The sequence below is a fragment of the Periplaneta americana genome, chromosome 9, assembly GCF_040183065.1.
Source record: "Periplaneta americana isolate PAMFEO1 chromosome 9, P.americana_PAMFEO1_priV1, whole genome shotgun sequence".
Lineage (NCBI taxonomy): Eukaryota > Metazoa > Arthropoda > Insecta > Blattodea > Blattidae > Periplaneta > Periplaneta americana.
In genome coordinates this window covers 141,359,319-141,373,747 of record NC_091125.1, presented here as the reverse complement: position 1 = coordinate 141,373,747, position 14,429 = coordinate 141,359,319, and the positions used below count along the sequence as shown (strand labels likewise).

Here is a 14,429-nt window from a genome sequence, read left to right as displayed (position 1 = left end):
GATCTACTAATACACATACCCTGCCATTTCATACTTATTTAAAAAATGCGAATTACGTCCGCATTCATTCACAAAAAATAATAACAGTTGCCATGAGTTACGACCAACCCTCGTATTCCAGGTTATATTTCTAAGTTTTGACTAAACAAACACTGTGCATCCGTGGAGCCGATTATACTGTATTGAGCCTCGTATGTATAGAAATTGGCCAACCTAGCATATTAAAAAAACAGGGCATTACAGTGATAATGGAAATCATACACGTTCTAGGCAGGATCCCAACCCACGAAAATGGCTGGTATATGTTTAATAATATTGTATATTCCACCTTAATCCACTGTAACCCACACTCTTTTGACGGATTTTTAACAGCCAATTTAAGTTTGTTACACAACAACCAATTATTTCTTTTCAGATCAGTACAAAAGTGGATTTCGAAATATAATACATTACGTCACAATAAAAGCCTTTTGAAAACAGGCTGTTACGTAACTGACGCTGGACGCTTTGCGCTTATAATTGAAATGATGAGCTGCTTGTGGGTAAGCATTCATAGAACTAAAAAAAAAAAAGGAAATATTTATAGAACTTTTGTGTAACAGAGAGGTTAATTTTATACCTGGATCATTGTACTCAGACACGTAACCACGATTAATACTTAAATATACACGTATATTATGTAATGTACGCCCATATTCATACTTTTTTTTTTTTTCATAAAATTCTACAAAATTTTAGGGGGAGTTGTTCTGAAAGACCTTGATAAAGATGCTGAAAGAACAGTGTTTTAGTTCTCATACTTCGAGATACTAAAGTACAAAAAATACTCAGAGATATAATTATAAGTGTCATGATCAGAGCTAGGAGGTTAGTACAGTTCGCGTCACCGTTTTTGGCGTGTGAAATAAGTAATGGGAAAGTTAAGCTCGAGTGTTTTAAATTTGCCGCAGTCAGTCTGGCAACTATGTTTGACAAATGGCTGATGTGTCGTGTATAGGAAGTGGTACCATTCTCAGCTACACTAGCAACATGCTCACAAATGGGCATATATATCTACGACACACGCCAAAAACGCTGGCGTCAGGTGTAACAAAACTGTTAAGTTGTGTGAAATTGGACTATATCTCTATCAAATGAAAACTAGTCTAGTAGCGCAGCTGTCTATGTCAGTGAACTAGAACGTCAAACATGTACACAGCCGAGTGGTAACCAAACTTGTGCTTCAAACGTCCACGGCCTTAGAATAAGAAAATATTAAACGAATAATACAAAAGAAACAATAATTTGTAATTATGAACTTCGTAACTCCCAACCTAAAATAATTTACCCATACATATAAAAATAACATACAAAGTATACAACAATGATTCTAGCCTCATTTAACAAATAACAATGAACATTTCCATTTTAACAAAGGAAATACTCACTTTTCAAATTTATTTATTTAGCTAGCCGTACCCGTGCGCTCCGCTGCACCCGTTAGAAATAAATATAAAGTAATTACATAATTAAAATAGGACATTTGATCCAGGGAACATTCGTGTTTGATAGAAGGATAATATGTTACTTAATTTAAATTGTATTTAAATAATTAAAATGCGATCATTTTGGTCCAGAGACCACTCATTTGGTGCAATGACAATTCCTTTAACATGTTTCTTAATTTTTACTACATGCAGCCATACTTTAATGAAGACTGACATATAATTTAGATTTAATGTGTATACTTTATTTTACTTGCTATATGTTTTCATTGAATTATAACTTAATTTTAACCCTTGTTTTCTACGTATTTAGTAAATGGCGCTTGGGCCACTATGGTTCTGAAGCCTTCAAATAACTTAACTTAAATTATATTATATTATATTATATTATATTATATTATATTATATTATATTATATTATATTATATTATATTATATAAAAATGTGTTGATAACGGATGTACACCGATAAGTAAGTTTTTAATTTGTTATGGGGGCTCTTGAATCTCAGGAGGAACAAATTTTATTTTACAACAGCGCAACATAATCTGCTTGGCTCATTACCCAATTTTTTTGCATTGCATTTAATGCATAGGGCCTATGTATTTTATGTATTTTAGCATGATTCAATTGAGCATAGTTAAAATTTGGGTTATAAAATAATGGAATGCTAAGCTAACATATTATTACTGCATACTAAATCAATACACTCTTGTGGTTCGTTAATTCTCTGAGATAAACATTATTTTAAGAAATACAGGAAACGAATACACAGAATAGCCTATCAAGTTGTTTGTGCATAAGAAGCTATTTTAATCTTACCTGTCCTCAATTCACTCCGAAGTTACTGTAATAACATTATAGCATTATGTCCATCTAGAGAAACTACACTTTCCAATGGTGAAATAATAATTAATTACACAAATCGGTTAATTTAGTTTCCGATATTACTTCATACAAACACAGAAACATTCTCTGTAGGCTATGATTCATAGCTTTCGATTGTTGTTGACCAAGGCCCCTTATAGACGAATTCATTTGTTTATTTCATTACACCGCCTTAGATAGCAGTTATTTTATTTTTGAAACTCATTTATCTAATTAAATATCAGTCCTATCAAAATTTTTCAAAGAATAAAACTTATCGGAAATGATGTTTAAAGAAATTTTTGTTATGAAACATTTTTCACAAAAATCAATAATAAGCGAGATATTTCGATTTATTTAATTCAGACCCCTTATAACCCCCCTTTTAAATAAAGTATTTTGAATGCCATATAGCCTAAAATCTAAGTTACAACGAACTTAATTTATATTCCAATTTTCATCGAAATCCGTTCAGCCATTATCGCGTGAAAAGGTAACAAACATACAGACAGACAGACAGACATACAAACAAAAATTTCAAAAACGAGATTTTCGGTTTCAGGGTGGTTAATTATATATGTTAGGACCAATTATTTTTGGAAAATCGAAAATTACCAGAAAAAATTTGTCTACAGATTTATTATTAGTATAGATGTCGCTTTAACTTAGGAAGTTATAGCGCGACAATTCATAAACAATTTTTACAGTTTACATAGAGTTTACTGTATTACAATAATAATTTTAGATGCATTTGTATAGTTTTAAAATAGTACATTATGCAACGAGCCTATAATGGTAGTAATTAAGACGCAAGTATGTTTGTTTAGGAAACGAGCGCAAGCGAGTTTCATAATTTTCATACGAGCGTCTTAATTACCATTATAGACAAGTTTCTTACGACTTTTCATGCTCGACCATATTTCTAACTTGAAATTATTCAAAATTAGGTCTTCTTATGCTTATGTGCGAACTGACCTAAATTGTGAGATGTGCGCAGACGCGAAAGTATTGATTTTTTCCGAGGCCGAATGTCATTGACCTTGTTAGAGAATAAGATGAACATTAGTCTGATATAACCTGTAAATTGATTTAGAATTGAAAAACGAGATGACAAATTGAATTTATTTGAATATTATTTACAATTAACGCTAATTGTTATAGTAACAGAACATAACCTTCTGCGACAGTATTGGACTTCCAGCCTCCGTGACTTTTCGCTATTGTCTTTCGATTGCATATCCGAGAATAATCGATACTTGCGGTTTTATAACGGTACAAAGCTGACTTGTCATTGGCTGAACAGCTGAACTTTAATGAATAGGTGTATTTAATGACATGCATTAAAGGACTGCTACCAGGTGTATAATTACTATATTTCGGCATGGTCGAGCATAAAAATTAATTAAGTTTTAACTGAATGATGGGTTGTTTAGAACTGTTGATAAGTCTGTTGGTATATGGAATTGATCTCGATGAAGGTGATATAATGGACACTCAGAAATTATACTCCTTTTATGTTCAGAAAAAAATAAAAACAAGATTTATACTCTGAAAATATTCTTTCTACGTCTCAAGACGTTACTGGAGCAAATCTGAAATATGATACAGTATTTCTTACTATCATCAGGCGAACAACTACTTTGCGAATCTAATAGTGTATCTCGTATGTGGCACATACTGTTAAACATATAATTTTTTTTCAAGAAAATTGTTCATTTGTACTGTAATGATAGCTAGGAAGTTATTATTGTACTTCCCATGTTAAAATTGAACTGTAGCGCAACCGAATGCATAGCAATACGAGACGTCAACATTTAACGAAGAATAATCCGGGAAAAAATAAACGTGTTACTCTACATCACATGAAGTGAGGGGACAAAACATATAATCTGGCAACGCGATAGAATCAATGTTTATATCGCTATCGTATCCTTGAAACACTTTGCTAGTTTCCTCCATCTTTTTTTTTATTGGGTTAGTTTACGACGCTGTATCAACATCTAGGTTATTTAGCGTCTGACTGAAATGAAAGTGATAATGTCGGTCAAATGAGTTCGGGTCCAGCACCGAAAGCTACCCAGCATTTGCTCGTATTGGGTTGAGGGGAAAAACCGGAAAAAACCTCAACCAGGTAACTTGGCCCTACCGGGATTCGAATCCAGGCCACCTGGTTTCGCAGCCAGACGCGCTGACCGTTACTCCACAGGTGTAGACCATCATTCTATACTTTAGCTGAAGAGCGATTCCTCAACAAAATTTGTTTCGAAGTCCTCGATTTGACTTGCGGAATACGTACAAACTACGGTACTTAAATTGTGCTTTCAAAAAATTAAAAAGCAGTTTTTACTACAAAAATTTAAAATATATTTGAAATATGCTCTTAATGTCGAAATATGCGCAAACGTCCAAAAAATAAAAATATTTGCAAGAACAACATTGAGTCAATCATCTTAATTAATGAAACATGTAATAACAAAGTTTCATTGAGATATGCAGCTCCGATAGAATTACGCATTTGCATAATATCGGTTGAATCGTAAGTAATGTTGTCAGTTTCAGGGGGCTATTCTTTGAGATATGTCAAAAAAAGTTTAATATAGTTTTGCTCGTTTTTGTTTCCTTTTCGAGATAAAAATTCTTTTATATGAAATATTTAATAGAGTGTTTTGGGAAAGCCATTGATTTAATTTCCAATGTGGTCAGTCAATTGAAGAGAGGAGGGTATTATGATGATAAATTATTAAAAGAATTTTGACTTTGTCCTTTAAATATGCAGAAATTTGATCTGAACAAATGTAACTTTTCGTCCTGTAAAGGAATTTTAAAATATTATATTTGTTCGGATCAAATTTCTGCACATTTAAAGGATAAAACTAAATTTATTTTAATAATTTATTATCATAATACACTGTTCTCTTAAATTGACTTAGGATATTGGGAATTAAATCAATGGCTTTCCCAAAACAGGCTATGAAATGTTTCATATAAAATAATTTGTATCTCGGAAAGGAAGCAAAAGCAACAAAACTTGTATTAAACTTTTTTGTTTAAAATATCTCAAAGAATAACCCCCTGAAATTAATGACATTACTTACGGTTCACTCTGTATTTTTCATCACTATAGTCGCGACGCTGTTATTCCCGGCGTGACTCCTCCTCTTTGCTTACGTCTTAGGAAGTGAAGGCTCTATAAAGTCTAGGTAGGAGTATCGTTCGCAATTTTTGTTCTTTCGTTGCCTAGCTACCAGACGAGGAATCTACATATTTGCCACACCGTTAAACATTATCATGTCGTAGCTCCTATGATAATAAATCAAACGCACTGTAATTCAGCAAATAATTGAGCGGCAAATAACGTCCGCGTGTGCTTTCCGCCAACGAAAGAGCCAAAATGGCGGGCGATTATATTAAGTATTTATCGAGCCTTACGAAATGCATGATGTCATCATCAGCGAATCACAAGAGGCAGACGTTTAAATGTAGTAGACCTGCAACGTGATTGGCTGCCGGAAATAAGAGCGACGGGACTATAGTTATGACCAATTCTTTATATATACTTTTTTTTACCTTGGAGGATTCAGAATATGGAATGAAATGAAATTTACGGGGGGCACTATGGCCCAGCACTGCGATCTGTTACAATCTATTGAGCTAACCCTCAAGCTAGACGCATTTCCAACCCACATCGGCTGACTACACTAAGGTTCGCTGCGTACCCAGGTGTCGAGCAGGCAATTCCCCTCGTCCCTAGGAAGCCTCGTCCGTGCTTCGCCAGCCGGCGATCGGGGAATGTTATGGAATTATGACGAAATGGAGAAATGGTGACGGAATGATGTAGATGCCTGATATGGGGAGAATCGGGAGAACCCCAAGAAAAACCCTTTCTCATAACCTCTCTCGCTATCATAATATTAATACTCGATCACAACGCGATAACACACTAGAAATTCTACTTCACACATCATCTCTGTATTCCTCATCTTTCACTGTTGATACCTCTCGTCACTGAAACTCTCTGCCGCCTGAAGTCAAGGGCTGCCGAACATTGAAATCTTTCAAATCCAAGTTAGAAAATTATCTTAAGACGAGTTGCCAAACTAACTTACTATTATGACAAGTGTTGTATTGCATGTTTCCACGTATTCACATTCTTTTAATTTATCTTTTTGTTTTCATGTTTACCGATAATGGTATATCTATAATGTGATAACTTGAGCTATATATAATCATAATTTTCCTTACTGTGTACCTAAAATTATTGTATTCATTGTATGCTTTGTACTTCACTATTTATTACTACTACTACTACTACTACTACTACTACTACTACTACTACTATTATTATTATTATTATTATTATTATTATTATCATCCAGACGTTTGAGATGGGCAGGACATGTAGCACATATGGGCGAATCCAGAAATGCATATAGAATGTTAGTTGGGAGGCGGGAGGGAAAAAGACCTTTAGGGAGGCCGAGACGTAGATGGGAAGATAATATTAAAATGGATTTGAGGGAGCTGGGATATGATGATAGAGACTGGATTAATCTTGCTCAGGATAGGGACCAATGACGAGCTTATGTGAGGGCGGCAATGAACCTCCGGGTTCCTTAAAAGCCAGTAAGTAAGTAAGTAGTAAGTAAGTATCTCAAAGAATGACCCCCTGAAATTAATGACATTTCTTACGGTTCATCCTGTATTTCTCATCACTAGTTATGTATCCTGTATTGTATTTATTTTACTTCGGAATATGTATTTTATGTCTTTCTCGTGTTAAATTTTATCGTACCTGGTTAACATGTTTACTTGTGTATTAAATGACTCGTATTGTCTTGATTATACAGCACATCTTGATTACACAACTTTCAATACTATATCACTTCGGAATATGTACGAGTATAATCAAGATAATACGAGTCATTTAATACACAAGCAAACATGTTAACCAGGTACGATAGAATTTAACACGAGAAAGACATATAATACATATTCCGAAGTGATATAGTGTTAAAAGTTGTGTAATCAAGATGTATTTATTTTACCTTGGAGAATTCAGAGTATGGAATGGAATGAAATGAAATTTACGGGGGAGGGACACTATGGCCCAGCACTGCGACCTGTTAAGATCTACTGCGCTAACCTTCAAGCTAGGCGCATTCCAAACCCACATCGGCTGACTACACTAAGGTTCGCTGCGTACCCAGGTTTCGAGCAGGCAACCCCCCCTCGTACCTTAGACAGCCTCCTACGTGCATCGCCAGTCTGCGATCGGGGAATGCTATGGAATGATGATGAAATGGAGAAATGGTGATGGAATGATGTAGATGCGTAATATGGGGAAGAATCCCAAGAAAAACCCCAATTGCGACCTTGTCCGCCACAAGTATCACTATGGATTCAGTCAGTGAAAAATCCCAGACCGTCATAATCATAATAAGCAAAGCTCGGAACTTGGGGACTTGTGTCTTTGAACGTGGCTAAGCGACCGGACTTCAATGTCAACAAACTCCCGCTTCCAGCACAGAGGTACTGTAAGGTCTGCTATAAAAGTGGTTCCTGGCTGGAACAACATATTGATAATATTATGATAGGTTGAAACACGTAATTTTATAGCATATATATATATAAATAAACATGCGAAATATATCAAATTTACAGTTCTGCTCTGTATATTTTATTACAGTGTATGACTACATGCATTCGAATATTTTTCGAACCCATACCTTCTTCGTCTGTTAGTTAAACATGATTTTAAACGAAAGAAACTTATTTCCACGTCACATGAAGTGACGGGAGGAAAATTATTTTATTTTATTTTATTTATTTTAACTAGCTACCTACTGAATACAAATTACATTTATAAAAAAAATGTTTCTTGCCACTACCGTAAGAGCCAGGCTCGTGTACGGTGTGGTCTTAGACAATAATATAACATAAAATTTACAAGGACACTTTACTAAATACAGTAAGTAACTTAATTCAAACAAATAAATACAACACAAGCGCAAGAATAAAGAAGAAAGAGAAAAAGAGTGAAAAATACACATTTAATATAAATTGACAATTCGACAGAAGCCAGTGATATTCAATAAAACCAAGAATAGAGTAGACAGAAATAAAAGGTAAAAAAAAATACATTTGTTAATATTATATTATATCGTGGATAATTTTACAAATTTATTTTTTAAAAGCTTCAATTTAAAAAAATTTCAAATTTGGGAAATGGTTTGTAATTGTATTATAAAGTCTTAGGCCGAAATAAAGTATTGAATGTTTTCACTGTCACTGTTTCCTGTTCGATTTTCAGTAGTTGCTGGCTGATGTCGTATCTGAGAAAGATAAGTATCCTAAATTTGTCTCGAAAATAGTTTTTAATTTCTATGTCACTACTAGGGAAGGTTCCACTACGACTTGATCCATGGCTATGGACAAATTTTCCACCGATTTACGGGACTACAGTGTATTTCAATGAATGCCCGTTTCCAATCTCTAGTTTGTGTTTGACACAAGTTACAAAATATAAACTCTCCATTCGAAGAAAATAATGAATCTCCTCAGAATTCCTCCACGAAATTCTGTACCTAAATTTTAAGAAATATATTTTCAAACATATACAATACCCATTCGAATAATACGTATTTTCTTATTTTCAAATAGACCGTTTACCTCTAATTAATTATCTGAATGTCATTGGCTTCGACACGACACCGTTTCCTCGTCCGTCTTCCTGTCATTCGATGTGACCACTTTCTTAGTACACACGACTGTCCCTGAGCACTTGCAGCGTGAGCTTTGTGTACGTTGTACCTGTAACCTTACTCATGCACTCGACACACAAGTCCCCAAGTTCCGAGCTTTGATAATAAGATTGTTAAAATTATATTGAAGGTAGAGAGAGAAAAGGTCACTGACTTGGAAACTCATATAAAAATCAAAGGTAAGGTATTGCGTCTTGTATGCAATTGTAACTCACTTCTATATAACGTAATGAATGACTTTAAAGTGAAAGTCTTATGAAGAAGTTTTAAAACTAGTGATTCTAGAGAAGATTTCCACGAATGTATTTATCCATTCACGGACTTAGGCAGGGTACATTTATATATGTATATTAATTAAAATCGGTGTACAAAGCGGACATTCAGGCTCTTGTGTTATTGTTTGCAGCGCCCAGGTTAAGCCTCTTATGAGAGGATTGTGAGCTGCATGAAAATAAACGAGTCCGGCTGTTCCATCTTTATACTGCGGGACCTGTAAATTTAATTTTAATGCCTACTTACTGGACTAAAGAATTTCTAGAAATTTTACAAAATCTCTCACACTAGTGAAGCTTTTATACAGGGTGCGTCAGAAAGAACGGATGGATTTCACATGGCAAGAAAATTGTAAAGATTCATCAAATCAAAAATTTATTGTTATCAACATATTCACCAATACATGCAGTTTATTTATGTAAAACAACATTATCCATATGATGTCCTTGGCTTTCAATACAGGCATCGAGGCGTTTTCTGATGTTCGCCATCAATTTCACAGTCATAGCTGGTGCAATTGCCACGATTTCTTCACGAATCGCTGTCTTCAGTTCGTCCAGTGTATGTGATCGATGTTTACAAACGTACGCCTTCAAATGGTCCCCAAGAAAGAAGTCGCAGGGCGCGAGATCTTACCGTAGCCTCGGACAATCTCAGTGCAATAGAATTTCGTCCAGGTGATTTCTTCTTTAATGTTGAACCTGTGATACGAAATGAAGCCTCCCACCGCAAAATTGTATTCCGAGTTGGAATCCTAGCGTGACATCCGATGTCGAAATGAGTCCTGAGTGGCGATCACAGACTCTTCATTTTTCAAAAATGTCTCTACGATGAAAGCACGTTGTACACCAGACCAACACCATGTTCTCAACTGAAACTGCATTCTCTGGCTGACCCAACAGTCGTGGTCCCCCTCACTATATTTCTCTCCTCGTTGCGTATCGATAGTTTGAAATCCATCCGTTCTTTCTGACGCAACCTTTATATTACCTTATAACTAGAGCCCGGATTGTATGTAATTACATATTTTAATGCTACATATTTATACACGAATAAAAGACAATATTAACGAGTTGAACATGTAGGAATGTTGTCCATAAATTTTATTTTACATTTTTTCACATATTTGGTATAATACACTATCTACCAAAAAGTGATTGGGCACTGTTTTTGCCTCTTTAGAACCTCGTGGTACCACCTCTTGTTGCTATAACAGCAGCCACCCTGTCAGGCATGCTCTTCACTAGTTTGTGTAGGATATCCACTGGAATGCGTCGCCATTCCTCTTGAAACATGGCACTCAGTTGGACAATGGAAGTTGGCCCCATGTTTCGGCGGCTACTATGCAGTGGTATGCAGACAATAATGTTCACCGGTTGGACTGGCCTGCACAGAGTCCTGATCTCAATCCCATTGAGCACCTTTGGGACGAATTGGACCGGCGATTGAGGTCTCGGGAGATGCGGCCAACTTCCATTGTCCAACTGAGTGCCATGTTGGATGAGGAATGGCGACGCATTCCAGTGGATATCCTACACAAACTAGTGGAGAGCATGTCTATTATAGCAACAAGAGGTGGTACCACGAGGTTCTAAAGGAGCAAAAACAGTGCACAATTACTTTTTGGTAGATAGTGTATTACATATTTCACACCATACTACATAATTTTACATATTTTAACATGATTGCAGAATATACAGGGTGAACCGCAAGTAATGTCATTAATTTCAGTGGATACTCTTTGAGTAAAGTTAATACTGTAAATTTATTTCAACTCAACAATAGGATTTTATTCTTCCAACAATAATTCCTTTCTACAATTCACCTTAAACGCTCTCGTCAACAATAGGATTTTCACTCAACACCGTATTCGTTATAGCACTCCACTGACGGCAATGACAATTTACTTGGACTATTACGAACAACAATGAACTGTTAATCTTAACTAATATTTACAAAGCACTATTTACAAATCAGAACTATCAGTTCTCAGTTCACAGTTCTTCTAGCTCAGTCACTCGAGTTCACAGTAATCTCGAACCACAGACCTTCAGAGACAGTTCACTGTACTCGAACTCAGGTCCCTCCAACTGCGGTCCACTGCACTCGAACTCAGGTCCCTCCAACTGCGGTCCACTGCACTCGAACTCAGGCCTTCGGATGCTGACACAGTTGCGGACGCACACTCGAGTCGAACTCCGGTACACAAGACTGGCTTGCTCTGTTCACTGGCTTACTGACTGAACTAATCATGAATGACACACACACTCCTTCGCGTCCGTAATTTATAACCACAGCAACGTAACCGAGAAACTTCGAATTCGCGATTTTTCCACTTCGACGGGCTTCTGGAAGAGTCGGGAAGGTTCGTTCCCCCTTCACTCCGTAAGTAGCAGCTGCGCGCGCAGTCTCCCCTCGCGCGTAGGCCCTTTCCCCTCTCTTCTCTCCGCCGCGCGCCGTCCCTCAGTGCTTCGTGGAGCCCGCGCGATCTGCTCTCTTGCGGGACGCTGGTCGTGAGTTCGAATCTCACGTCGCTGTCACATTACAAACGAAATATTTAAGGGGTGGTTGTAAGCCCTATCCTCGCTGTGTTAAATTTAGCAACTTCAGGTACACTTAAGTTATCTCAGAAACTATTCAATCTACATCTATGATAATTTGCACACCTGTAGTTGTGATCTTCCTTAACCTACCGACTTTTTCTTAATTTATTAGTTCAGCTAAAAACCAAAAAAATGTTAATTTTGATCCAAATCAGCTTACAACACGGCGGTCTTCATCACAATTAGGCTTACAGTATTAAATTGTTTTGCATTTGCAACTGTACAAATTAAATAGTTTGTTTGCCTCTTTTTTTAATTTTGCAATGTTGTCATTTTAGTTGTCGTCACTTTGTCGTTTCTTACAAGGCTTCATTTAGTTCGTGTATTGATCATGGTAAGCACGTATCAGTTGTAATATTCTTGTATGACTAACTTTCGGAATTTATGTCTTTATTTGGATTTCCTTAGTTTTCATAGCAACTCTTTCTGAAATCTCTCCAACAGTAGATTCTTTTGATATGAAGTCAGATTTTAATTTATTTTTGACCCATAGATAGTATTTCATTACGTCGTGATAGATAGATAATTATGATGGGTTCAGCACCTCTGGCGCTGCGAATACAGGGTAAAAGGTCATATTTCTTGTATTAATATTAGAGATATTCTGATTTAAATACCTTGCAAAATAAGAAGAACGAATTTCCATAAATTTTATTATATTAATTACATCATACCTAAGAGTTTTGTGATTATTCCAAATTTTCTTATAAATTGAGGTTTCTGTGACACTTCAAGATGAAACAAAAGGGGATCAAAAATATACAAAATCTTTTAACATGTATTTTAGACACGTTCCTGGTATCCTGTTCAGATTAAACCACCGAAGAATCTCGCTAAAAACTTTAACCTCAAAATTTTGTGAAAATTTCAAAATATGATGCTCTTGGGGCACCTCTAAATATTAAGCTACAGAAAATATATTTTGCATTCTTCTTTGTGATATCACTCCACATTTTGATTCCATAAACTTCATATTTTCACTCCATCCTAACGCACACCTTCCGCTACAGTAAATACTCCAGTGATACTTAACCTTGTAGACTCTTGGGACATAGTACGGTGCGTACTCATAAGTATTACCGTTTTTTTTTTAAGTTCGGTGTTTTGTAACATCTTAAATATTATGTTCTTTAGTTGGGCAATTCAATTCACAGGACGCTATGGTTATTATTCCTTAATGTGAACATGAGACAGTCATCAATTTTTAATAGAAAGAATGTAAAATGGAGATGATAAAGTTTGAGATTCATGAGAAGGCAGACAATGCTAATCGGATTCCTGGAACTGCTGTTCCTTCAACTCACCGTGTTGTCTATTCCTTGTCGATGATGACTCCTAATGCCTGGTGCTTGGTGTTCACTGCTCGCACCTCTGATCACCGCCTGATCGATGTACAGCGTGAGCCTTATTACCACTTGTATCACCATAGCGATGAAGAGGTTCTTATGTATTCGCGTCCTGTTATTTCTAAGGCTCCTGTGGACAAGAAAATAAACTGTTTCATGACTTGAGAAGATTACATTATATTTATTATTTTTCAATGCATTCCGAAACTTTTTAGCTTCTCATGTTATTATCAGCTACATTTATGTCTAAGTTACATAACCATATACTTATTATACTTTACTGTCGATCTCTATTACCTCGCTCGACAAACACATAGTTATATACTTAATTATACAGCATAAACCGTAGGTAATGTCATTAATTTCAGGGAATTACTCTTTGGGATATTTCAAACAATGAGGTGCATTACAATTCTGCTCGCTTTTGATTCCTTTTTTTTTAGATAAAAATTGTTTTATATTAAACATTTCATAGCGTGTTTTGGGAAAGCCATTGATTTAATTCCCAATATGCTCAGTCAATTTAAGAGCGCAGGGTATTATGGTGATGAATGATTGAAAGAATTTTAGTTATGTCCTTTAAACGTGCAGAAATTTGTTACTTACAACTTACTTACTTAGTTACAAATGGCTTGTAAGGAACATGGAGGTTCATTGCTGCTCTCACATAAGCTCTCCATCGATCCCTGTCCTGAGCAAGATTATTCCAGTCCTTAGCATCATACCCAACCTCCCTCAAATCCATTTTTATATTTTTCTCCCATCTACGTCTCGGCTTCCCCATAGGTATTTTTCCCTCCGGCCTCCCAACTAACACTCTATATGTATTTCTGGATTCGCCCATACGTACTACATGCCCAGCCCATCTCAAACGTATGGATTTAATATTCCTAATTATATCAGGCGAAGAATACAATGCGTGCAGTTCTACGTTGTGTAAATTTATCCATTCTCCTGTAACTTCATCCCTCTTAGCCCCAAATATTTTCCTAAGTACCTTATTCTCGAACATTATTAACTCTCTTCCTCTCTCAAAATGAAAGTCCAAGTTCCACAACCATAAGGAACAACCGGTAATATAACTGTTTTATAAATT

At 35.8% G+C, this 14,429-nt stretch overlaps 1 protein-coding gene across 1 annotated transcript in view; it reads right to left on the bottom strand.

Annotated features, from left to right (window-relative positions):
- Pdfr (Pigment-dispersing factor receptor) overlaps positions 1 to 14,429 on the bottom strand; it is a 417,264-nt gene that overhangs the window by 54,098 nt on the left and 348,737 nt on the right. Inside the window, exon 6 of the mRNA XM_069836024.1 lies at positions 13,292 to 13,463. Coding sequence (XP_069692125.1) covers positions 13,292 to 13,463 — 172 coding nt within the window. The remainder of the gene's footprint in view (positions 1 to 13,291; positions 13,464 to 14,429) is intronic.